General features: G+C 33.2%; 1 protein-coding gene across 1 annotated transcript in view; it reads right to left on the bottom strand.

The window, feature by feature from the left end:
• The window catches only part of farp1 (FERM, RhoGEF (ARHGEF) and pleckstrin domain protein 1 (chondrocyte-derived)), a 74,371-nt gene that overhangs the window by 45,779 nt on the left and 3,415 nt on the right, over positions 1 to 25,177 (bottom strand). The window contains exon 2 of the mRNA XM_042717011.1: positions 19,389 to 19,578. Within this exon, the coding sequence (XP_042572945.1) occupies positions 19,389 to 19,562 (174 nt within the window). The 5' untranslated portion in view covers positions 19,563 to 19,578. The remainder of the gene's footprint in view (positions 1 to 19,388; positions 19,579 to 25,177) is intronic.

Below are 25,177 nucleotides of genomic sequence, written 5' to 3' on the forward strand. Positions count from 1 at the left end.
ATTGTTAGTCAATTGCCAGTGGTTGCCATGTGTTTTAGTGGTTGCTAGGGATTTTTTTTGGTTGCCAGGGTGTTGCTATGCAACTGGTAATGCAATCTTGAGTGGTTGTTAGACCATTGCCAGTGCGGTTGCTATGTATTATAGTGGTTGCTAGAGTATTGGTAGGTTGCCAGGGTGTTGCTATGCAAATGTCAATGCACTCTGAGTGGTTGTTAGTCCATTGTCAGTGTGGCTGCTATGTGTTTTAGTGGTTGCTAGGAAGTGTGGCTGGTTGCTAGGGTATTGTCTGGTTCCCGGGGAGTTGCTATGCAACTGTTAATGCAGTCTTGAGTGGTTGTGATGTGTTTTAGTGGTTGCTATGGTATTGTTTAGTTGCCAGCGTGTTGCTATGAGGTGTTCTAAATGGTTACAAAGGTGTTTCTATGCAGCTGTGATGGTTTTCTGTGTGGAATCACCCAGCAAATGCACATCAAACTACGTGTGGAAACTACATTTATATTATCGTACATGACTGAACAAATGACCAGACAAACACCATTACTGAAATCCAGCATACACATCCCAGCTCTACCCGCTTTCAGTAAATTGGGGTAAATGAGGCAGAATGATGGAGCAGAAACATTTCAAACTAATGACGCTAAAACACTAGCGATGAAGCCAAACTACAAAACTAAAAATATCAAGATATATTTTCTCAGCTGTCGTCCACAAACAGCCGTATCGAGGTAATGAGGAAAGCCCTAAAAGGATCTGACAAAGCCTTCGGTCTATGACGGGTGTGTGTGTGGATGAGCGGCGTATGATTAGAATTGAAGCCCAAGCATTATTAAAAGCCACGGTCTGATCATTAAAATGCAGCGCACATCAGCGAGTCTCTAAGGTTATGTTAATCATGTCAGGCACAAATGAAAACTAATGAAAACACAGCAAGTCACGCTCTCAACTAAAGTGGAGATAGTGGATTAGACATGGAAAAGCCTGTGGGTAATCACACATTATGGACTCATCATTACCAAAGAAGGACATATGTGCAACCAGCACAGGAGCGCAGCTCTGAATCTCAAAATATGCTGTCTTTCGATGGAAATCTGAGTCATATTTCACTGTTATTTTAGTCTAGTTTCAGAGGAAGGGTTCATCATTGCATTCTAATGATTACATTTGACCCTCAGTGTGGGTAGCCAAAATATATATGCGGTACAAAAAAAAAATTCTGCCTAACTGTGCATTTATTGATTGACTGATTGACTGTTTTTTTTTTAAATATTGTAAGGATATCGTGAATTATGTTTGGCTGTTCAGCAATTTAGTTTATGAACTAAAAATGACTAAAAACTAAAATAACAATGCATTAATGCTAGATAGAAATTAAAATGTAATAATAATAATAATAATAATAATAATAATAATAATAATAAAAAAAACATGCTGAAATAAAATAAAATATAAATGTTATAAAATATAAAAACTTATATATTATCAAATATAATAATGTTTTAAAATACAAAAATATAAAAACTTGAAACAAAACCTGAAATAAGTACTAAATTTGTAAAAATAATAAATAAATAAATAAATAAATAAATAAATAAATAAATAAATAAATAAATAAATTAATATAATTACAAATTGAAGCTTTAAAAAAAGAAACTAAAAAAAATTAAAAGGTGAAATAAAATAAAATAGGGAACAATTAAAAGAACACTAAAAATGTTGCCTTGACAACTAACTGCTGTAAAAAAAAAACATTATTAAAAATTAAAACCTTAAACAATTACAGCTAGACAAAAAATAGTTAAAAAAAAACAAGACCCATAGTAAAATTGCCAAACATTAAACCAAAATTAAAATAAAAACTGAAAAGATGAAAATTCTAAATATTCACAAATACTATAATAGTATATAAATAGCATTAAGTTACCTTCTCACACTGCATCATTTCCACTGGAGTTACAAATGTTTCCAGATATGATTACCTTCAGCTGTACTAAATAACATCAATATGCAGTATTAGTATAAACTATAGTATTCAACACAATATAAAACTACAACAAACAAACACAAGCTCTTCATACACAGTAACGGTTGCTCATATTGATGCAGCAGAAACACACATCTGTTCTTTAGGGTGAGTTACAGGTAATTTCAAAACAAAACACAGAAGGTGTAATGAAAAGAAACCAATCAAAGGTCAGTTCTGATGATGTTTGAGATCACTCACTGACCGCAAATCATGACAACAAACCAGTCGTCTGCTCCAAGCCGTTCCCTTCAGAGAAACCTGCCCTATAGGGATCAAGTTAAACGTCTTAACCTACAGCTCCACAAATCCAGTTACCATCGCGTCCCCACATCCAGACGCAGACGGACTGAGAGCCTGTGAAACCCTGTCAGTGCATCAGTGCCGGTCCTGACACCAGAGAAGAAGAGGACAAACGGAAACCTTTAGGAACTCAGCAGCAGAATCCAGGAGTAACTGGATATTCAACAACAGACGGCATCTGAGGAAAAGGAAATTAAAGCTCATTTATATAAATTCAGAGAGGCGCTATTCAAACCAGGAGATATTAATATCATATATCAGCCGCAGTCACTGGTCAAATATGCTGAATGAGTGAATCCAGTGAACATGTCCAGGTCATATTTTACACCGTAATCTAATAAAAAATAAAAATAAAAATATTATACTTAGCATAAAGGAAATGAAGAAAATTTTAGGACCATTATGATATTCTTTACTATAATCTCATATGAGTCTCATTCTCATTACCTATATATTGTCATAGCTTTATTTGCTTTAACGGCGATTGTGCAATTTAAAAAATGTAATAAATATTAGTTAAATATTACTATAAAATATACATATTTTGTTAGTTATAAAATATACATATTTTGTGTGTGTGTGCGTGTGTGTGCGCACGTGTGTGTGTGTATATATATATATATATATATATACATATATATTACTATATATATATAGATATATATAATATATATAATATATAGTATATATATGGGAGGGCAAAAACAAGCTGCTATCTAATAATGCTTTGCAACACTGATTATCTACAACAATGTACAGGACATTTTATATTTTTATACATATCCTTGCAAACCATTGCAAACAGATCTTTAAAAAATATATATTCATTTTCTTTATCCAAAAGTCTTTTTTTGCTCTTTTTTGCTTTTTTCAGTCTAGTGATATGTCCTCAAAATAACATATTTTCTGATTTATTTATATAAATTTATTTAAGAATCTCTGCCTGAAAGATTTTTGCAGAAAATAATTTTTTTTGATGAAATACATTTTTTAATTAAATAAATGAGCACAACAATACAAAAAAAATACATCTAAAATGGATTATATAAGCTTATTATAAAATCTTGACAACAAAAGAAATGGGCTTTAAATAATCTAGTTTTCACCCGTTGCGAGAACGCTGTTTAAAATGTTCATGGACAGAGAAAATGGTGATGAGAACAACAACAACAAAAAGTTTTTTTATCATTTTTTAACGATGAGGTAAAACCACTTAAATAATTTCAATAACCTTACAAATTATTGACTTTGCTGCTGATGTTGTGTGATTTTCTGACTCCTCAGATTCTGCAAAAGCTATTTAAAAATGATATATAAATATTATATATTATAAATAATATATTACAATTTCTAATTAATATTCTATAAATAATAAATAAATATAATTATAGAATTATACTTAATTTTCAGTCAATTAATTTTCATGTTTTATCTGCTAGCTAAAAAGGCAATATTTTTGCTAACAATGTCAATAAACCGTGAGGCATGATGAGAGCAGTACAGTAATCCTGTATTTATTTGTCTGTGAGCTCCACATACAATAATATTTCTGAGTCCTATGAACTCAGGATCTCGGGAGGAAGCAGACGTTAAACATCATATCCTGATTTGGCCTTGATATATTCATGCATATTTCAGTGCATCTGGATTGAAATGCTTTGAGCAAGTCAAGAGAAGACTTCCAGAAGACGGATCAAACTGAAAGAAATGATGGCTTCAGAGCTGAAGATGCTGTTAAATGTGAATCACAGCACTGTAAAAAACAAACGGCTGTCGGACACATGAGGAACTCCACCTACTGAAGGCCAGATATGATATCAGCGGTCAGAGATAACGGCTTCCTACTCCAACAACAGCAGGAAACGCTCAACAGCAATTCACTAGAGTCTACAATAAAGACACATGAATCAAACCAACCAACTCATATTCACAATATATAACTATAAACACATTAGAAACTTTCAGTTACACCAGTTTGTTGCTCGCTTTATGGACCTGGTACCTTGTAAACACATGAATTTTCCATTTTTGATTTGATTTACACACACAAAATAAAAATAAATTTCTAAATGATATTTAATAATATTATAATTAAATATAAATTTTATATAAAATAACATTTAATATTAAATAAATATACATTAAAATTACAATTTCGTTTTATACTTTTATACTGATTATGTATGAAATCATGCAATAAAATACAACAAAAAAACATAAAAACTATATTTAGTGTTATCTGTATATATAATTTTTAATTAATATTCTGAAGTATATTTTATAGTTATTTTAGTTTACCTTTTATTAATTTAATTTGTAGTCTTTTTTATTTTTATTATTTTTTGTTCATTTTCGTTTTCAATATTTTCAGTTTTACTTTTAGTTAATCATTATTGTAAATAATTAAAATATATTTAATGTAATAATTCAAAAATAATATACATACATTACACATACATATATATATACATACATATATATATATATATATATATATATATATATATATATATATATATATATATATATATATATATATACATATATATACATATATACTATATAGATATATATATATATATATTATATATATATACATACATACCTACATACATACATATATACATATATACATACATACAATATACATATATACATATATATTACATATATACATACATATATATATACTATATACATCATATATATATACATATACATATATAGACATCCATATACATACATACATATATCTATATAGATATATATATAAAATTGTATTTTATTTTGTATTTTATTAAAAAAAAAACTATACACACACACACACACACACACACATATATATAAACAGTTTTTTTAATCGCTATTATAAATCAATATGGAGAAAATGAATGGGAATAATACTTCAAGGGTCAAAAATTTAGACATTTCTGTGCTCACCAAATGAATGCAATCAAAACATTTTTATATGCAGCATATTCTTTATGAAACACTATGCATCCTGCAGTATTCCAGAAGCAATGGTGCTGAAAAAGTGCACACTGATACTCTATTAAGCAGTACAGAAATGTAAACACACACACACCCTCCACAAACGTCTTTGATAAAGGCCAGCCTTGAGGTGAGTTTCTGTCTTGAGATTCTCTTACATCAGGAATTCAGTGGGGTTCACACACCAGGCTGGCGATCTGCTGAGCGTCAGCGTGTGAAGGGTCTGTCACTCATTACCGGCCGCTCAAACACTTCCCAAAGCAAACACTGGAGCGGGAAAGAGCTGCACAAACGCTCCATTCACTGACGAGAGCCAAGCGTCTCACACCTCGGGAGGAGCCTTCAGTTATTAAACCACAATACTGAAAGTAAGGGAAATGTAAAAACTGAATGCAGATATGCTCAGGATAGTTAATACAAGAGGCTACAAATGGCATACTCCTACTACTATACTACTTCAGTAAGCATACATAACACACAACACAAATAATATTTTAAAAAAAATCTTTTATTTTCCTATCTTTTATTTATTTATTTTTTTGTAGGTTTGGTCATCTATATAATCTATGTAATTAATACTAATAATAATATTCTTCTTTTGCGCACCCAAAATAAATAAACAATAAATAAAATAATTTAAATATACTGAATTTTAGAAATGCAATTAAATAAATTAAACAAATAATTTAAGATTCTAATTATTTTAATAAATATTTATTACATTTAATTTAATTGTGTGTGTATATATTAGTAGACACTGTGCAGTGATAAGCATTCAATCTGTGTACTGTATTGTTATTATTATTTTGTATTTATAATTCAGCATATTGCTTTCAGTCATCTGGAGAGAATATCTGTAAATGTAGTGTAAAAATGTCTTGACCCTGATGATGAGATGTTAAAATATGCTGTTATCACTTCTGCTTCATTTGGCACACAGGAAATGGAAGGTCAAGTTGAGTGCATTGCATTATGGGTCACATTATTCCACACAGAGCATTCTTGTTTTGTACATTTCAGCAAATGTACTGTATTTTAACACATACAGAAAATGTGCATATGGCATTATTTTGAACATGCAACCAGAAAACACTGGAGTACTGTACTGTATCCCAGAAAGCAATGCACTCCACATTATCATTATGTACAAGATGTAATATCAGCTGCAATTTGATCAAGGGACAAAAACTGAGACATTTCTGTGCTCACCAAATGAATGCAATCAAAACATTTTTATATGCAGCATACTCTTTATAAAACAGTATGCATCCTGCAGTATAATGAGTCAATGCACTTTAAAAAGTCCCTGAATGATCTGCAGCAGTGTGAAGTGCTCTGGGTTAAAGCGCACAGGAAATAGCAGGATTATATGAGATACATGACTGATTGTGTGAAGCTGTGAAGCCAGTCAACAGAAGAATCTCATTTGGCGTCTTTCTCCAGCGCCTCAGCCAACTCCTCTGCGCTTTCTCAATGAATCGGCCTGTGATGGGAGCTTGTGTTTTGGGTCCTGTCCCCTACATGGAAATAAAATAAAATAAAATAAAATAAAATAAAATAAAATAAAATAAAAATAAATAAATAAATAACATAAAATAAAATAAAATAAAATAAAATAAAATAAAATAAATAAAATATAAATTAAAATAAAATAAAATAAAATAAAATAAAATAAAATAAAAATATAAAATAAAATAAAACAAAAATAATAAAATAAAATATAAAATATAAAAAAAAATAAAAAATAAAAAATAATAATAAAAAAAAAAAAAAAAAAAAAAAAAAAAAAAAAAATAAAAAATAAAATAAAATATAAAATATAAAATATAAAATATAAAATATAATAAAAAATAAAATAAAATAAAATAAAAAAAAAAAAATACAAAATAAAACTTTCCCATTAAGCAACAAAAAAAGAAATAAAAAAAAATAAAAAAAAAAAACAAAATAAACTACAATAAATATTACACAAAAATAAATAAAAAATAAGATAAAATAAAATAAAATTCTGGTTTGTGTTTTGCAAATTTAATTTCATGCTGACAGTAACTGAGCTATTAAGTATGATAATTATGAGTTTTATTTTGCATATATCTAAAAAATAGATAATTTAACAAAAATAATTTAGATTATACATAAGTATATAAGTATTAATATTAATATAATAACATTATATTATTTTGTTTTTAACATTAATATTAGTTACGTTACAATATTAATATATTTACTAAATTAATATATTATTTTAAGAGAGCATAAATTAAATAAAATACAAAAGAAATAAAATAAAAAATAAAAAATAAAAAATTAATTAAATTAAATTAATTAAATTAAATTAAATTAAATTAAATTAAATTAAATTAAATTAAATTAAATTAAAATAAAATAAAATTAAATTAAATTAAATTAAATTAAATTAAATTAAATTAAATTAAATAGCTGTAACAGAAGACAGTGGCTAACTCATTACAGGTAGCACAGACTCATTCCTGGGTTCATGCTGTGAAGACGGCAGTACACCAGCGCACTGCTTAACACCAAGCAGCTTTCCGATTCCCCTCGCCGTCTGACATACGGCAGCAATTTCTGCTCATTAGTGTCCCCTCCGGGACCCCAGCACTCGCTAAAACCACCCAGACGTGTCTCGCAGAAATGTGCCCTACACATGAATATTAATAACCCTCCCTGCCGGGCCGAGCGCACACAGGTAAACTCTCACAGCAGAAATCTGAGCTTCCTCCACCAGCAGCAGCTGCGGGACCTCAAGAACATCTCTTCAGTTTCCATAGGAAACACAACTGTCACAACTTCTGTTATAATAACGTGAACTTAGTATGCAATACATTTATTCAGTTCATTCATAAAAACACTTTTTCAAAACATGTTTTGTGTCCTTATTATGGACATAATCCAGTTTTACTTAGTAATGCATCACAATATGGATAATATTACACATTATTTTAAGAATAAATAAATACCCATTAACATGACAAAATCAACTTTAAGATAAAAACAAACATTTTTGGAATAATGTGCACTTATGAAGCACTCACAGTGAGACCATGAACATGTTTTAAGAAAAAGCTTATTTTAATTTTATATTGACATCATTTCCAAGTCAGACACCATGATTCCTCCAAATGTCACGTCTTTATCCAAAAGCTCCAGCTCTCTTTCTAAGAGGAAAGAATGATAATGACCTGAAGTCAAAGCACCACCCAAACACATTCATGCATACAAACAGATAACACCAATCCTGCGGGGACGCAATTTCCTGCTCATAAATAAGAGCCACTGAATAGACCCAATGTATTCAGAGGCATGAGATGACCAGCCCTGACCACTTAAAGACATGTTTCTTGGGTGGGAACAGATTTTTGTGGCTAGAAATGTTCCTTGAGGTCACATTTTCCAAAAAGAAACACTCTCCTATGTGGAGGACGTTTTCAAGCGTACTTCTAGAAAAGTTAAAGGAATAACTCACCGGACAATTTTAATTTGCTACTCAGCCTCAGGCCATCCAAGATTCTTCAACAGAACAGAAAGAAGATTTTCAGCTGAATATTGGTCCTTGGTTATTTATAAAATGCAAGTCAGTGGATGACAGCACTTTGAGAGTCAAAAAGCATTTAAAGACAAGATGAAATGAATACCCATGGCTTTTGACGATATAATGAGGTCTTATGAAGCGAAACAATCAGTCTGTGCAAGAAACTGAGCATTATTTACAACATTATTACTTGTAATCCAAAGCCTCAGACAAATGGTTCAGTTCATGAATGAATCATTCTTTTGAACCGGTTCTCTTTAGTGAACTGAATGAATCAATTCAACAAGTCGGATTAAAGCATCTGAATCAGTTCTCGGCTCGAACAGCACTGATCTACAAGTTACTCAATCAAAACTCACTTTCAGACGTCTGTTAGGTTTGTGACGGTGAGGAAATTCAGGACAGTCACTCCGACTGAAAATGAGCTGGAACAGCGGCAAATCTGCTCCTGCGATGAATGAACTGATCCGGAGCATGTGTGAACCGAACACTGAAGGGGGAATTACAGTTTTTATGGTTTCTCATGGTTTATGTAAAAAGGTGAGCTGATGAAGACTAGTTTATTCACTTTATATGCTTAAAACATTCACGTTTCACATCTCTATTGAGTCTTTTAATAATATAATTGCTTTGAGATTAATGTCATTGCGTGATTATGTTAAAAGAGCTAATGAATCAGTTATTTGAGAGAGTTCATTAAAATGAACTGTCTGAAAGAATCAGTTTCCAGAAAAGAATCAGATTTCAGGCTGTGGATTGCAGGTAATAATGTTGTAAATAATGTTCAGTTTCTTGCACAGACCGATTGTTTTTGCTTCATAAGACGTCAATATATCGTTAGGAGCCACGGGTATTTATTTTGTTTTGCCTGTATTTGCTTTTTTGACTCTCAAAGTGCTGGTAGCCATTGACTTGCATTTTATCAATCACCAAAAGACCACGTTTTCAGCTAAAAACCTTCTTTACTGTTCTACTCAAGAAAAAAAGTCACCTACATCTTGGAGGGCCTGAGGGTGAGTAAATTAACAGCACATTTACATTTTTGGCTGACCTATAAAACCCTTTAAAACAGGTGAAATTATCCTACAGACATCGAGAGAGAAGACTTTTCACCCTGGAAAGCCCCTATGGAGCACATGCTCAGAAATAAAGGGTTGAGGATCTGGGCTGGTCCGGCAGCAGCATTTAATAGGTGGCTCGATGTTTCCTGTGGCGCTAAATCAAAGATGAAAGCAGCGAAGAGGAGTGGAGCCGCTGCGGTCAGCCTGTGATGATTACTGCCGGAAAACACCAATTACCACAGGATCACAAATACTGGTCCTTCAACTGCACTACGTTTACTGTGCAGGAATGAAACGCTCAGGAAATACTGATATGAGTGGAGCTGCGAGAGGAGAGCTAATTTTAAATCTAAACAAAAGGAAACTGTTAATAAAGGTCGCTGTGCAAATTAAAATGCAATAACGCAACGCAAGTGCTTGGGGGAAATAATAACGACACAGCTGTTATGAATAGAATGAGGTTAGTTTGTTTATATGTAGCTACCTGAGCGATAACACACCTGACACAGACATCTGAAGAAAACTCTGCTCTTCAAACACTGAAACAATCCCGACTCTTCATGAGGATTATGTGTAATCAGAAAGACATCGGCGCGATTTGAGCACATTCCATCTAGTGTCAACATGATCCCGTTAGCTGGAATTGCAGCGGATCGGAGGGGCAGGAAGCAGACGGGGTTGTGGGATATTGAGAGGATTAGCCGTCGGCAACCAAGGCCTCGGGCTTCCCTTCGCTTCCAGAGATGATTAACACATTCATGAGAGCACGCTGCTGCATTATTCATCAAAGATCCACCCAAAAACCAGCTTTGCCATCATTAGCCACATGCATTATTCTAGCTTTGGCGTACGGGATGGGAGGGTTTGGCGTTAAGATGGGAATGTGTGTCAAAATAGCATTACCTAGCTATTATGATGATCCACGACAGGCATAAACTACTTAAGCGCAAACATTTCATAGCTTTTAAACAAACAGATGGCTAAGCTGTTAGCACACAGCCACTCATCCCATTCATTACTCATCTCTCCTCTGGATAAAAGTCAATAAGACCATTTCTGTACCATACAGGTTATAATATGAATATTTTGTGTATGCATTGCAAAACCAATACTACATTTGATAAAATGCAAAGGTATGCAATCAAAAAACACACTGTAATACCATTTCCCAAAATGCAATGCACTAAACCACCCATTTCCAGTGCAACATATGAACACGAGATGTAATATCAAATTCTTGACCCAATATCGAACCCAACAAAAATGGATTTAAAAAATGCAAAGCAGCAATATTTATTTCTGAAATGATAACTGGATGCCAGTTGTTAAATTAAAAATGCATATGTTGTAATAAGGTCATGGGACAAACTAATTAGCATTTATTTTAATTTAATGCCACATATTACAGTATCTTTGCAAAACAGACAAAACTCAATATAACGACAATAGTGTGCAGTGTACACTAGGCCTCATTCATGAAGCATGTACATGAACAAATTTATTTGCAAATTGTTGCATTCATTTTTAAAACTTATTCACAAAAGTTGTAAATTGCTTGTTAAAAACACTTTACAATAAGGTTTCATTAGTTAACATTAGCTAATGCATTAACTTTCATAAACTAAGTTCTAAACTCACGTTTAACTTCTTTACATTTCACAAAAAAAGGTTTATATATTAAATAATCAGTAGTATATTTATGTATACATTTTAAATTGATCAAAAGTGACAGTAAAGACATTTATAATGTTACAAAATATTATTAATAAAACTAAAATTGATAATCAGAAATGTTTATTGAGCAGCAAATCATCATATTAGAATGATTTCTGAAGATCATGTGACACTGAAGACTGGAGTAATGATGCTGAAAATACAGCTGCGCATCACAGAAATAAATTACAGTTTAAAATATATTCACACGGAAAACACCTATTCTAAATTGTAATAATATCACAATTTTTACTGCATTTTTGATTGAATAAATTCAGCCTTGATGAGCAGAAGAGACTTCTTAAAAAAAAAAAACGCTCAGTTTTTAAGTAAATAATTGAGCCCCTGTCATTTCTCTCAGTAATACGATTTGAGAAACGTAATGTATGCTTTGAGATAGACATCATCTTGTTTGTAGAGCATCTTCGCTAGATGTTGAACTTATCTGAAGAGTTTCTAGGTTTTGATGAATTAATGACAACGATCCAGCACTCGATCTGTTAGATCCATCCTTCAAAATGTCAGCTAAGGTCAGGAATGAAGGATGAACGGGTGACCAACAGATGAGAGATTATCTGTCACCAGCTGAACCGACGCTACGCTTGAGGAGCTGTTCCCAGAGACCTTCAGGAGAGGGTTTAGGAGGAGGAGGAGGAGGAGGAGGTCGTGTCTCTCCTGAGGGGGTCACAGCGGGCTCATTCATGCTAGCAGCTAGTCCTCACGCACAACTTCATTCAGAGGCAAACGGGAGCGTGACGCGCTGTACGGTATTATTAGGATCAGTCATGCTTTTGGACAATACACTGTAAAAAAATATATATATTTTTTAAAGTTGTAAATGAATGATTATTGAAGTACATTTCACAGAAAAAAAAATAGTAGTTTGAAATGTAATGTTTAGTTTATTGTGTTTGATTTTACTTTTCTGAGTAAAAATTATCTATTTATTTATTTTTATCTACTTATACATTTATTATTATTATTTATCTATTTATTTATTTTTTGTAGAGTTGGAGTGTGGCAAGTAGCATTTTCAGTAGTATTTTTTAAATAAATTATTACTTTTATTCATTCAGTTGATCAAAAGTGACAGTAAAGATTTATAATGTTACAAAAGATTCTATTTCGAATTAATGCTGTTCTTTTGAACTTTCTATTATTCAAAGAATCCCGAAAAATAATATGTATCACAGCTTCCACAAAATATTGTGCAGCATGTTTTCAACATTAATAATAATCAGAAATGTTTCTTGAGCAGCAAATCATCATATTAGAATGATTTCTGAAGATCATGTGACACTGAAGACTGGAGTAATGAAGTACAAAAGTACAGTGCACATTTGCACGCTAAAGTATTTCATTGAGAATTGTATTTAATTTTTCAACAGTCAACATGGAATAAATATCAACTACAATACATACTGCAGATTTTATTGTGAACGATTTCAATGATAAAATCACATACCGACAGTGTTTACAGGTCAATATCCTGTTTCACTTGTAAACATGGTAACATTGTTTCATGTTGACTTTTTTGCAAGAATTTTATACTTTTATTAATCAAGGCAGTATTTTTCATCAAAGATCCATTCACATATTTTTGAATTAACACCACAAGCCAGCACAATTATCGCTCAATACATATTTCAAACTGGCCCAAAAATTGGTTTATTTAGCAGCTTTGCATTATCAATCATCTATTTCATGGCTATGTATGTAATTTTAATGCTATGGCCTCGTGTAGATATTTAAAGATGGCTATCTTTAAGCATGACTTGAAATTAAATGGTAATTCTTAACAGTAAGAATCCATTTGTAATATTAAAAACAGCTGTAGAAGTATTGTTCCTAGTGTATTCATTTCAACATTAACTATTACTAATAGGCTGCATTATTACATTTTTAAGTTTTTTTTTTTAACATTAGTGAACTATGAAATAACTTTAATGATCAATATAATAATTAATATTAATATGTTTATTCATTTACAAAGTATGGTTCAGTAATGCTACTGCTTTTTTACAAACAGTAAAGCACTGTTATAGTTTAATTTAGTATCCATTTTAAAAAATATCGGTTGATTAATCGGTATCGGCCAGTGTGGTCCAACCTAGCTATTGGTAAAATCCACCATCAGTCGACCTCTAAATAGTATTGTTAAAAAAAAAAATTTAAAAAAAAAAAATCACTATTTACGATTGCATCTGCATGGTGCTTTCCAGATATCTAGTCGTCCTTGTGGAAACTCCCGGATTGTGTAAAATAGACTGTAGTCTATTTTTTCTAGTTTCTGTAGTAAGGACATCTGTTAGCGGTGTTACCCGATCATCTGTGTCTGTGTGTGTGTGTGTGTGTTAGCGCTGATGTTGACCTGTGAGACAGAAAACCTCTGTAGTCGCAGCATCTCACGTCTGAATAATTCACAGGGGCAAAGTACATCTGATGTTACACGCTCACAGCGACAGCCGCGTCCTGCTGGACAGAAACATTTACTGGCTACAGCAAATCACACAGGCATCCAGTGTCAGAACACACACAATATCACACAAACAGACAATCAATCCCAGATGCATTAGGTCTGACCCAATTCTAGCTAACATCAGACTTTTGTTCAACAGTAAATTAATTGGTTTTACAAAGTTTAGGGATTTTTAGTTAGAAGTCTCTTATGCTCAACAAGGCTGGATTTATTTGATCAAAATACACTAAAATTGTATAATATTATTACATTTTAAAATTGCTGTTTGAATAAACAGGTGCATCTCAAAAAATTAGAATATCATGGGAAAGTTCTTTCTTTTTTGTAATTTAATTAAAAAAAAAGCAAACTTTCTTAAATTCTAGATTCATTGCACACAAACTGAAATATTTCAAGAGTTTTTTTTTTTGTTTTTTGTTTTTTTTAATTCTGATGGTTATGACTTACAGCTTAGGAAAATTAAAAATTCAGTATTACAATTACAAAAAAGAAAGAACTTTTCCATGATATTCTAGTTTTTTTGAGATGCACCTGTATAGTAAAATGTGATTTGTTTCTGTGATGCACAGTTGAATTTTCAGCATCATTGCTCCAGTCTTCAGTGTCACATGATCCTTCAGAAATCATTCTAATATACTGATTTTCTGCTCAAGAAACATTTCTGAATATTATCAGTGTTAAAAACAGTTGCGCTGCCCAATATTTTTTTGTGAAAACTGACACATTTCATTTTTCAGGATTCTCTGATAAACGGAAAGTTCAAAAGAACATCATTTATTTGAAATAGAATATTTTATAACATTATAAATGTCTTTATTGTCACTTCTGATGAATGTGTCCTTGCTTAATAAAAGTATTAATTTCAGTCAAAAAAAGCAATGTATACATAAATCTTACTGACTCCAAGCTTCAGCCATCAGGATATCCTGTCTGATGGGATCTCAATAAGGAAATCCCAATAGTCTTGGCACAGTTCCTGTTTCCAAGTTCACAGAATTCACAAATCATCAGCTTTTAATCATGCAATATGATATTATATTTTTATTAAACTCTTTCACAATCCTACAAAATTTTATATTATTTTATAGAATCTATCAATCTAACATATCACATCAGCAGAGATTAAACTGCAAAAAAATATTTTAATCATGCATGCCATCATTTGAATTCACCCAGGCTATTTCCTAGAAAATTATTTATAATTATTCTGCATGTATAATATTTTAAGCCATCTGGATATGGAATAACTCATTTAATTCTCTATTTTTGTGCTAGTCGGCAATTACGAGCCCACATTCGGCAGCTGCTCACTGTCTAAATAGGCTTAATTAAAGTGTAAAACAAAACTGCAGCTTTTACAGAGACATAAACATTCAGTCTGCTCTCACAACTAGTTCTGAGTTGGTTTAAAGTAAATCTAGTTTTTTTTTTTTTGGTTAGTGTTCATTGCATCTGTCTTTTTACCAGTTTCACATGGGGGATGTGTAGTTTCATCGGGTATCTATATTCTCTGGTTTGATGAAAAAGAATGAAATGCCAAGTATTCGTGTAATGGAGGGTGTGTCGTGATGTTTGGGGATGTTATTGGATGCTTGGAGTCTGTGGTTTCCTTCTGCATGCAAGACTGTCATTTAGAAATGAGAGAAAAAAAAAATAAAGTATGGTGGTCTGTATTTTTGAACAACATTTTAAGAGAAACACAGTGCAATCAGGTATTTTTAAATGTATGGAAGAATCTCATATTTAACCCCAAAATATACAAGGAAAAATCTCTCTGCATAAAAAGGAATCATTATGTTTTTGCATGGTAACTTTTCAGACTGACTCTGTTCTCACAGATTGAGACGCTCCAACAGGAAGAGCAACGAACGGCCCTCCGAGGAAACGCAGCCACTGCACGACACAGACATGGCCTCGGCTCACATTGTGTCCCAAATTAGTTCTTGTCCATTTGCATATACAGATTGTGGCGCTATCTGAACGTGCATTATTTACCTCCAGCGAGCGTATAGCTGATGTTTCACTTCACTGCCTTTCAATTTGAATTTCTGGAGCGAACGTCCTTTCAAAAGCTCTGAGGCTTCACTTCAGCTTGCCTCTTTTGTCAAGGTTTATTTCTTATTCAAAGAATTCATTTTTTATTCAAAAGAGAGCTGTCGTCAGTACAGATGAGAGAATTTCATGGTCTGATCACTCAAACTTCATTCACTTTTACTGACATTTCTGACTTGTTTTGTTTTTTATTTTTTGTCAAAAATATTAATAAATCTTACCGGCCCAGATCTAAAGCAGTTAGCACTGTCAAATCTAGTCAAGATAAGTATGAAAGATAAGTACGAAATTGGATATTGTGAGATACAGGAAATCAGCCTTTCCAATCCCAGCATGCTTCTGTCATTGAGACTAACGAAGCCCAGCCAAAAGCATCCTCACAGCACAGATCAAACATCTCAAGCATCAGGCCGTCTCATCTACATGACTGTGGGAGCTTCTATCGCATGTTGTATGTCACTGGACTGGCATGAGCATCCTCAGCTGTCTCATTCAATAACAAAACCTGTATTTTCCCTCAAAGACGTTAAATATACACTGCGCTTTCACAGAAATACAGAATTTAAACATATAATAAATAAGTGGGTTGTGATTAGAGGTCGATAGATTGATCGGTTTTGCAGATTAATCGGCACCGATAATGCTGGAACAATCGGTTATCTGCAAAATCCATATGGTGCATTTTCATGGGTCAGTACTGTTTTCTTTAATATATATATATTTTTTTTTATATAAAGTTCATCATTTTATTTAGAGTGTTATGTTTGTTTTCATTCAGTATCCATTTCAATCGGTTACTTAATCGGTTTATCGGGCAATGCAGTCCAACTTAAAATATTTGTCGACTTCTAGTTGTGATCATTCATTTTATGTTGATTTATTATTTTAATTGATTCTCCATAAAAAAATTTAAAAAAAATAAAAAATGTGTGTGAAATATGAAACCCTCCATCACTGATTCACCAAAGCCACAGGCTTACGATACATATTTATGATTTCACACCTCTGGCCTTTAGAGGACAGATAAAGCCTTTCATCCATTTTTTATCCATTTTATTATGAATTCTTGCCAGAGAGGATCTGCGCTGTGGAGGGTGTGTCAGATTCACTTTAGAAATCTGGAGGAGAACGCAGTGGCTTTCAATGGCTCAGTAGAAAAGCAGCTGTTCCAGGAGATTTCTTGGAAAAAGAAGAAAAGAGCAGCATTCTTCCCTCGGATCGGCTATGAATGCATAACACCCAAATGGGTTCTTCAACACCAGAAGGACAGACATTAAAATAAAAAAAAAAAATGATGGATGTTATAATGATAAACAGTTTTTTATTAAATTTTTTTTTACTATAAATTTGCATTTTATGAAGAAAAGATGCTGTGAGTAGTTGCTACGTCTATGGGATTTTGTTGTTGTTGTTGTTGTTTTTTTGCAAAAATTTTTATCACACACTACAAAAAATACAAAATTTATCGCATCGAAAAGCATTTACCACTGCTTTAAAACTGCAATAAAATATTATACAAATTCTATAGAAATATTTTTAAAATAATAATACGACCATGCTTAAAATTATAATAAAAGTACTAAAACAACAAAAGTACTAAAATATTAACTAAAATTAAAATGAATACAGAATATATAGTGATAAAACTAAATCTAAATATCAGTGAAAACTACAATAGTATAATATAGCATATTAATAAAACTAAGTAAAACCAAAATAACACTAGCACATGAGTTAAGTTCAATTCATGGCCATTTTCAAAATAATATATGAAAAAATTATATTAAATATGAACAAACAGTGAAATAAAATGAAAAATAATTTTAAAAAAGCACAATATTTTCTAAAAATTCTCTAGAAATTTTGTGATTATTTATAAGGCTGTTGGTACAGTAGATTTTGCCTTTGACACAAAGGTTAGTTATAACAAACAGCCAAGGTTATCGGGAGGTTTATTGACTGATGCTGATCTTAAAATGACAGATAGAATAGAATAGAATAGAATAGAATAGAATAGAATATAACGCTGAATGAAGTAGAGGCTACAATCTGCAATCATTAAAAACAAATTAATCCACTGAATGATTCCAACAACGAGCTAAAACCAAGTAGGCCTGAATCAAACAAAACCAACAGAGCTGTCAAAAGCCCTGCACACTGAAAACAAATGACACAAAACCACAGGTGATCCGTTTCTCCACAAGTCAGGTGTCACGTCTGAATGGAGACTGATTGTGAATCGCCTCAGGAAACCAAAAATCAATTTAGTGAGACTGACAGCGTTTCAAAACAGGAACAGCCATAGAACAGGAGCTCAGTGCTTTTATAGGCCTTATCTCGCTATTAAAACAGCATCAGGTGGAGCCTAACTGTCAATAACCGGCCCTCAGGGCATCACCGGAGAGCTGGGTGTGCCTCCAACCACACATATGCATTTCACAAACCCCAGAAACAAAGAGTCAGGTAACAGAATGAGCTGCCACCCATGTGTCCGCTGCTTTTCCTTCAGTGCGGGTTGTATTTGCCTGCTGAGTGGCTGGAAGATCTTCTTTCTCCTTATTTTTCACTTGCGCAACATGCCTGAGGAGCTTATGGCTCCCCTGGTGGCGATCAATGAGGGCATTTACTCATTAGAGAACAAGACTGAGCTTTTCAACATCATTAACATTCCCTAGGGAGCTTAAGTGACGAAACAGGAGGGCAAGTGAACACAAAAGAGTCTAAACTTGAGGCGGAAAGCAGCAGACGCTTTAGTATGTTCTTGCTGGCCTGCTGAGGTACACAGCCAGATCTAAACATTTATAAAATGTAGGGGTTTTCCACACAATTAAACCAGAGCTGTGCTCAAAATGAAAAATTAGCTTCCTGCCTACAATTTTTAAGAAATATAATACAAATGATGCAATAAAAAGTCATTCAAGTAGTAGTATGCAGCACTGTTGTCACATGACCTCCTTACATTGTCCACTGCTGTCCAGTTGTTGTCTTATATGCGTTAAATGCAAACAGAATGCAATAAATAAAATATAATGCAAAGCAATAAAACAAAAGGCAATGCAATAAAAATAAAATGTAATCGAATGCAATAAAATAAAGTAAGGTGAAAATGAAATGCAATAATTAAAATAAAGTAAATCAAAATGCAATGCAATATATGTCCAATGTCCAATGCAATAAAATAAAAAAAATAAAAACAACAGAAAGTAAATAATGCCTTACCGAGACCTCAAAGACTTCCTGAGTGTCATCCAGCATCTGGACCCGGATGGAGACCTGTCTGCCGGGGGGCATGGTGGGGGGCCGCTGACCAGGCTCCAGCGTACTGATGCCCATGCTCTCAGGGGCCCCAAGCCTCTGGCCCGCCACTGAGGGCCGCTCTTCTGGCTCCACCATACTGCTGCAAACCTACCTGACAACACAAATAATTAAAACGTTTATATGAGGGCCAAAACACACAGACTCTATACTTTTCCCTAAAGCTGGTCTAGTGATCGCCACGGACGTTTACATAGTTTTCCTTTTTGCAGCTGGAATTTCAGCCTCACGCTGCCCTGGGAAACGCCAAGGAGCATGGAATGATTTATGATTCCTGAAATGTGTATTTCTGCAGTAAACAACTTGTGCTGCTATAGCAATTTCTCACACATATCTTTGATTTTAAGCCTCGCTCTGCCTGACTGCTAGTTAGCCAAATAAACACAGCTGTTAGTTATGACCAACCCAAAAAAAATTTACAACCATTGGTAAAGAAGTGAACCATACAAATCCAACCTGGCACCAACAGGTCAGGCAAATGTGTGTTCCGTAGACATACTTTGTGATTTCAATCCCATCTTAAACTCTGAAAAAACAAATCCTGTCCAGATGCAATGTAATAAAAAAAAAAAATGCAATGCAATAAAATGCAACAATATGCAATGCATTTCAATGCAATGCAATACAATGTTATGTAATTTTAATTTAATGCGATTTCATGTATTAATATATGTAATTTAATGCAACAAAATGCAATGCAATAAAAAATGCAATTCAATGCAGTAAAATGTGATGCATTTCAATGTGATAAAGTGCAATGAAATCCACTGCAATAAAATGCAATTCAATGCAAGTCAATGTAATACAACGTTAAGCAATTTACGTTTACGTTTATGCATTTAGCAGACGCTTTTATCCAAAGTGACTTAAAATGTATAGCCTGAATGCACTGTATTTAATTTTTTCCCAGTATGTGTGTTCCATGGGAATTGAACCCACAACCTTTTGCACTGCTAACACAATGCTCTACCACTGAGCCACAGGAACAAAATGCAATGCAATAAAAAAAAATCAAATTCAATGAAATAAAATGTGATGCATTTTAATGTGAAAAAAATGCTATAAAATGCAATTCATTATACCAAAATACACAACAATACAAAAATGGCAATGTAATAAAATTACATGCAATGAAATTGTATGTTGTATACATGTTTGTGACTGAGCAAGGTCTTTAATACTGCAGTGACGGCTTAAAGTCAAACAATAGGCCCATCATCTCTCATCGCTGAAAAAATCAGAGTTTATAGGTTTAGGAAATCATTAGGAAGGTTTTAGAGGCATTAAATCCAGGGATTTCTAACCCTAAAGAACCAGATTGCACACTGTACCTCCAAGATAATGACTGGATTATAAGCTTGCATGGCCGAATGGACAATCATTTTTAACCTTCAACTTGTTTTGAAAACATTAAGAAACAGAAACGTTCATTAAAGATGGGAAATCCCTTCAACTAAGACACTAAAAACAGCTTTTACTGGTTCTACTTGAACCCCTCATGCTAACCTGTCTTTCTAAGGAACTGAGACTTAATGAAATTTGCCCACTTACATCTAAACCCTGTTACAGACGTCCTCCAAAATATTCTGTCTGGGAAGGAAAGCATAATGTTTTGAATGACTATGTTTGAAGGGTCTAAATTATACAGAATTATATTTGACTAAAGTAAACAGCACAAAATAAGTCTGACTTCTATTTGAAGTAACTGGAGCGCTGCCTCCTCCGTTAGGAAGCACCATTTACCCTCATGTAAAGGGTTAAACAATCAAATTTTAAGAGTATTTCAGTGAACATCAATCTATTAACAGCAACAATAAACCGCAGAATTACAGTCTTTGCTTGTCAGCAATTTGGCAAATGTTCTGACATTGATGTTGGGTTGTTTTCTGAATACAAAAATAAACTATGATCATAAATAAGAGCATAAAATAGTGATGGACCAATATATAATATGACAGATTAACTGGCCAGTATTTAGCTGTTATGAGATGTGTCGTGATTTACATAATTCACTTACATTTTTGTGTGAACTATCCTTTTAATAGAAAAATTTGTTTCACGGATATATACTATATAATATTTTTAATAATTATTTATCCTTTCCAATTTTTTTAAGTTGCATGAATTGATTAGTCATTGAATAGAATTTAGTCATTAAAATAGTTGTTAATGCTTCGGTCTACATCACTCTCTCAGTGCATTTCCACTCCTTTCGTCGTCTATTTTCTTTGACAAAGCACAATAAATGAAACATCTGGTCATATTGTTTCTAAAATGTCAGTTTCTTGATATAGCCGTCTTGTTTATTGAACTACTGAATAAAAACAATATCACTGTGTATTCAGTGCAGCAAGCCTTGTGCTTGGGTGATAAATACCATTCATCTGCCAGCCTGTTCTCTAAACATCAGCCAATGAAAAACCTGTATCGCTAAAACACACAAAAATAAAAAGACACATGTAGCTGCATGAAATGAGTTACTACAGGAGTCACAGATGGAAAATGAGCCAAACCGCAGCATTGAAGCTGATGATATGTGAGGAAACACACACACACACCTCAGCAGATAATCAAACTTACAAACGGTGCGTTTGTATCAAAGAGAGATGAGAGACCAATTATCTGCTTGTAGCACTGAAAAACTTCTCCTATGATAACCTGAAGTGGTTTCCATGGAGACGCCACTTTCAATTCTTCAACAGGAACCTCAGAAGTACACTACAAACATAACATAACAGGAACATGTACAGTAGAGCTTTCCGGTGTTTACCCAACACAAACACTGCCATGAGGATTTACATACTGGAAACAAACATGACACGTGAAAAACTACACTGCTGCACAAGAAAGCATCAGGATTCAATTCTACATACAAAGCATGCAAATGACATGAACATTAGTTGAGCTAAAAAACTGATGTAGATTTAATTGCAAGTAAATAAACAAATAAGACCAAGTAACATTGAACTGTACGTGAAATTTGAAGTAGAAACACTAAAATAGTATGTTCTTGTAAAGTGTACTGCAATCTTTACAATGAAACAAAGTGAAATGCAATGCAAAAAAAAGCAAAATGCAATCAAGCAAAATAAAGTGCAATGCAATGAAACAAAACGCAATGCAATGCAATAAAAAAAATCAAATAAAGAAAAATAAACCAAAATGCAAAGCAATACAAAATACAATAAAGCAAAATAAAATGCAATGCAATGGAATGAAATGCCACTAAACGTAATGCAATATAACAAAAAACAATGGAATGCAATAAAAATCAATTTCAATCAAATAAAAAAAAATCAAACTAAAAAAAAAGAAATAAAAAAAAAAAAATAAAAATGAAAAACTGAAAGCAAACAGTGCCAGACACAAAATACCAGACACACTGAAAAACTATTGATGTTGAATTTACTCGGAAATTCTCGCTGAAAAAGTACATTTCACAAAATTACAAATTAGAAAAAAAATGTAAAAAATAAATAAATAAATAAATAAAAACAAAAATAAAAAGAATAAAAAAATAAATAAATAAATAAATAATAATAATAATAATCCATTAATCGTAGTTATTTTATTTTTTTCTTTAACCTGAAAAATTTCAGTGTAAAAAAATGGGCAAAGACTGCACAGACTGAACTAACTAATACTCTAACACTAAAAAGCACTGATTGAATCTCAGATCCAGACGCTGAACCCTCATCTGATTCCCAAAGAATCACATTCCTCACCAGCACTTAGATGTGTGATAGAGAGACGAGTCTGGACAGGTTACCAGGCATGAGGGGGTTTCTGCATCTACACCCTCAGATATCCCCTCTGACTCAACCTACACTAACCACCATCCCAGAGACCTGCTGAGTCTATCTGAGGCGTTGTGATAACAGTAGATCCAGAGGATGTGATGTTAATGAGGTTAGAGCTGATCAATAGAGCTTAGCAGACGTTTACAAAGCTTTGTTCATCAAGGGAACAAGAGAGCGAGGGAGATGTTCACTGTAACATGAGCTTTCCTGCAATGGAAGAAGTTGGTTGTGAGTTGACTTCCATCTGCTGTTTGACATTTTGTGTGATAAAGAGGACTGTGTTATAGATGATGAAGAGAGTGAACGGGACAGAGAAAGACCAACAGGCTCCCATGAAGTCTTCAGGAGCCGGTCCACAAGCACAAACACCGCAATAAAGGGGCCCATTCTTTCCTGTCCTGGGCCGAAGTTACTGGTTACACACATTTAAACTGAATGAGTAATTGAGAAGCGGCTCCTCGGGGACCTTTAATCCCCCCCGGCTGCCAGTTTCATTACCCGCCCAAAACCCACTCGTTCGGGACAGAGTCTTGAGAGTCTAATTTATGCGTAAACCAATGAACGTCTGCCGCTCTATTAGCGGAGCGGCCCTTTAATTACAGAGAGACTGATCACGAGAACAATGCAAACACAAACGGCAGGGAACAAAGACCTCTAAAGAACTGGATTTCCATTCAAACCAGAGCCATTAAAACCCACTTACAGAAACATGATGACAAATGCACCTCCATTATCTTTAATCTTCCTCGAGCTATCTTTAGTTCACCCATTTTTAACAGGCCATTTGCAGAAGAAACTCCTCTGTAGTTGGGTAAAGCTTGTGTTTTAACCATGCGCTGGTTTGAAACACACATGACAAGAAGCGCACCGGTTACTGGTTCAACAGGTTGACCGAGCTTCTTTTGCAGGCAGATTCAACAAGACTTTCTCACACTCCAGCTCCTGCTAATATCATCTCAGAGGAGCTTCGTTTATGTTTTCTCAGAGCTCATAATCTTTCCCAAAGGAGTTCGGACAAACATAAAGATGAGGGATCACGTTCCCATAACCGCGTATGGATCAGATCAGCTTCTAATCTCATTTCATCCACACTGAGAGTTCTACAATCAGTGAAACACAATATAGCATATGAGATTTTATCTTTTCACATTTTTAAAAGTTGCAAGTGAATGTACACTGAACAACAATGTGCTAAAAGACTTTGAAAAGTTGTGGATACAGACAACTAGGGCTGAAACGATTAGTCAACATTATTAGCAATAAAAAAAAATTATATTTTGGTTTTCAAATAGTTGTGTGATCTCATATGATGTAATGTAATGGCCTGCAATTGCACAGTTTGACCAGTGTGGCGCTGTAGCACAAGACTAAGTCATTCCTCCTGCATGTAATCCAATAGAAGAAGACACACACGGCGCTTATGGGATGTGCAAACAAAACCAAACGTGAGAAAGTTTTTCAAAAATTCAAACAAAAAATGTTCTCGATATACTCACTGCAAAGTTTTTTGTTCTTTGGTTGGGGCTAAAAAGAAGTTGGATATATGCAAGCAACGGGTTTACTGTTAGCAAACATCCTGACACTGCTTTAGATGAATTTGTAAAAATATGCTACATGCTTCCCTCTCAATAACTATTACACACACACAAACATGAAGAAAACAGCGGTTAAGAAAGCATCAGATCAGAATGATGTGAATGTGGAAGTCACGTAAAAATTATTTATATAGGCTAACACTTTATGCAATAAATTTATCGCTAAAAACAATATTAAACATGAATAATCATCATCAGTGTCACTTTCAGTTAAAATTAAAACTTGATTTTCTACTATAAAGCAGCTCTATATGTGTACGAACATGTATAACTATATTTTAACGAACTGCAAAAGCTG

Source organism: Cyprinus carpio, chromosome B1 (assembly GCF_018340385.1).
Source record: "Cyprinus carpio isolate SPL01 chromosome B1, ASM1834038v1, whole genome shotgun sequence".
NCBI lineage: Eukaryota > Metazoa > Chordata > Actinopteri > Cypriniformes > Cyprinidae > Cyprinus > Cyprinus carpio.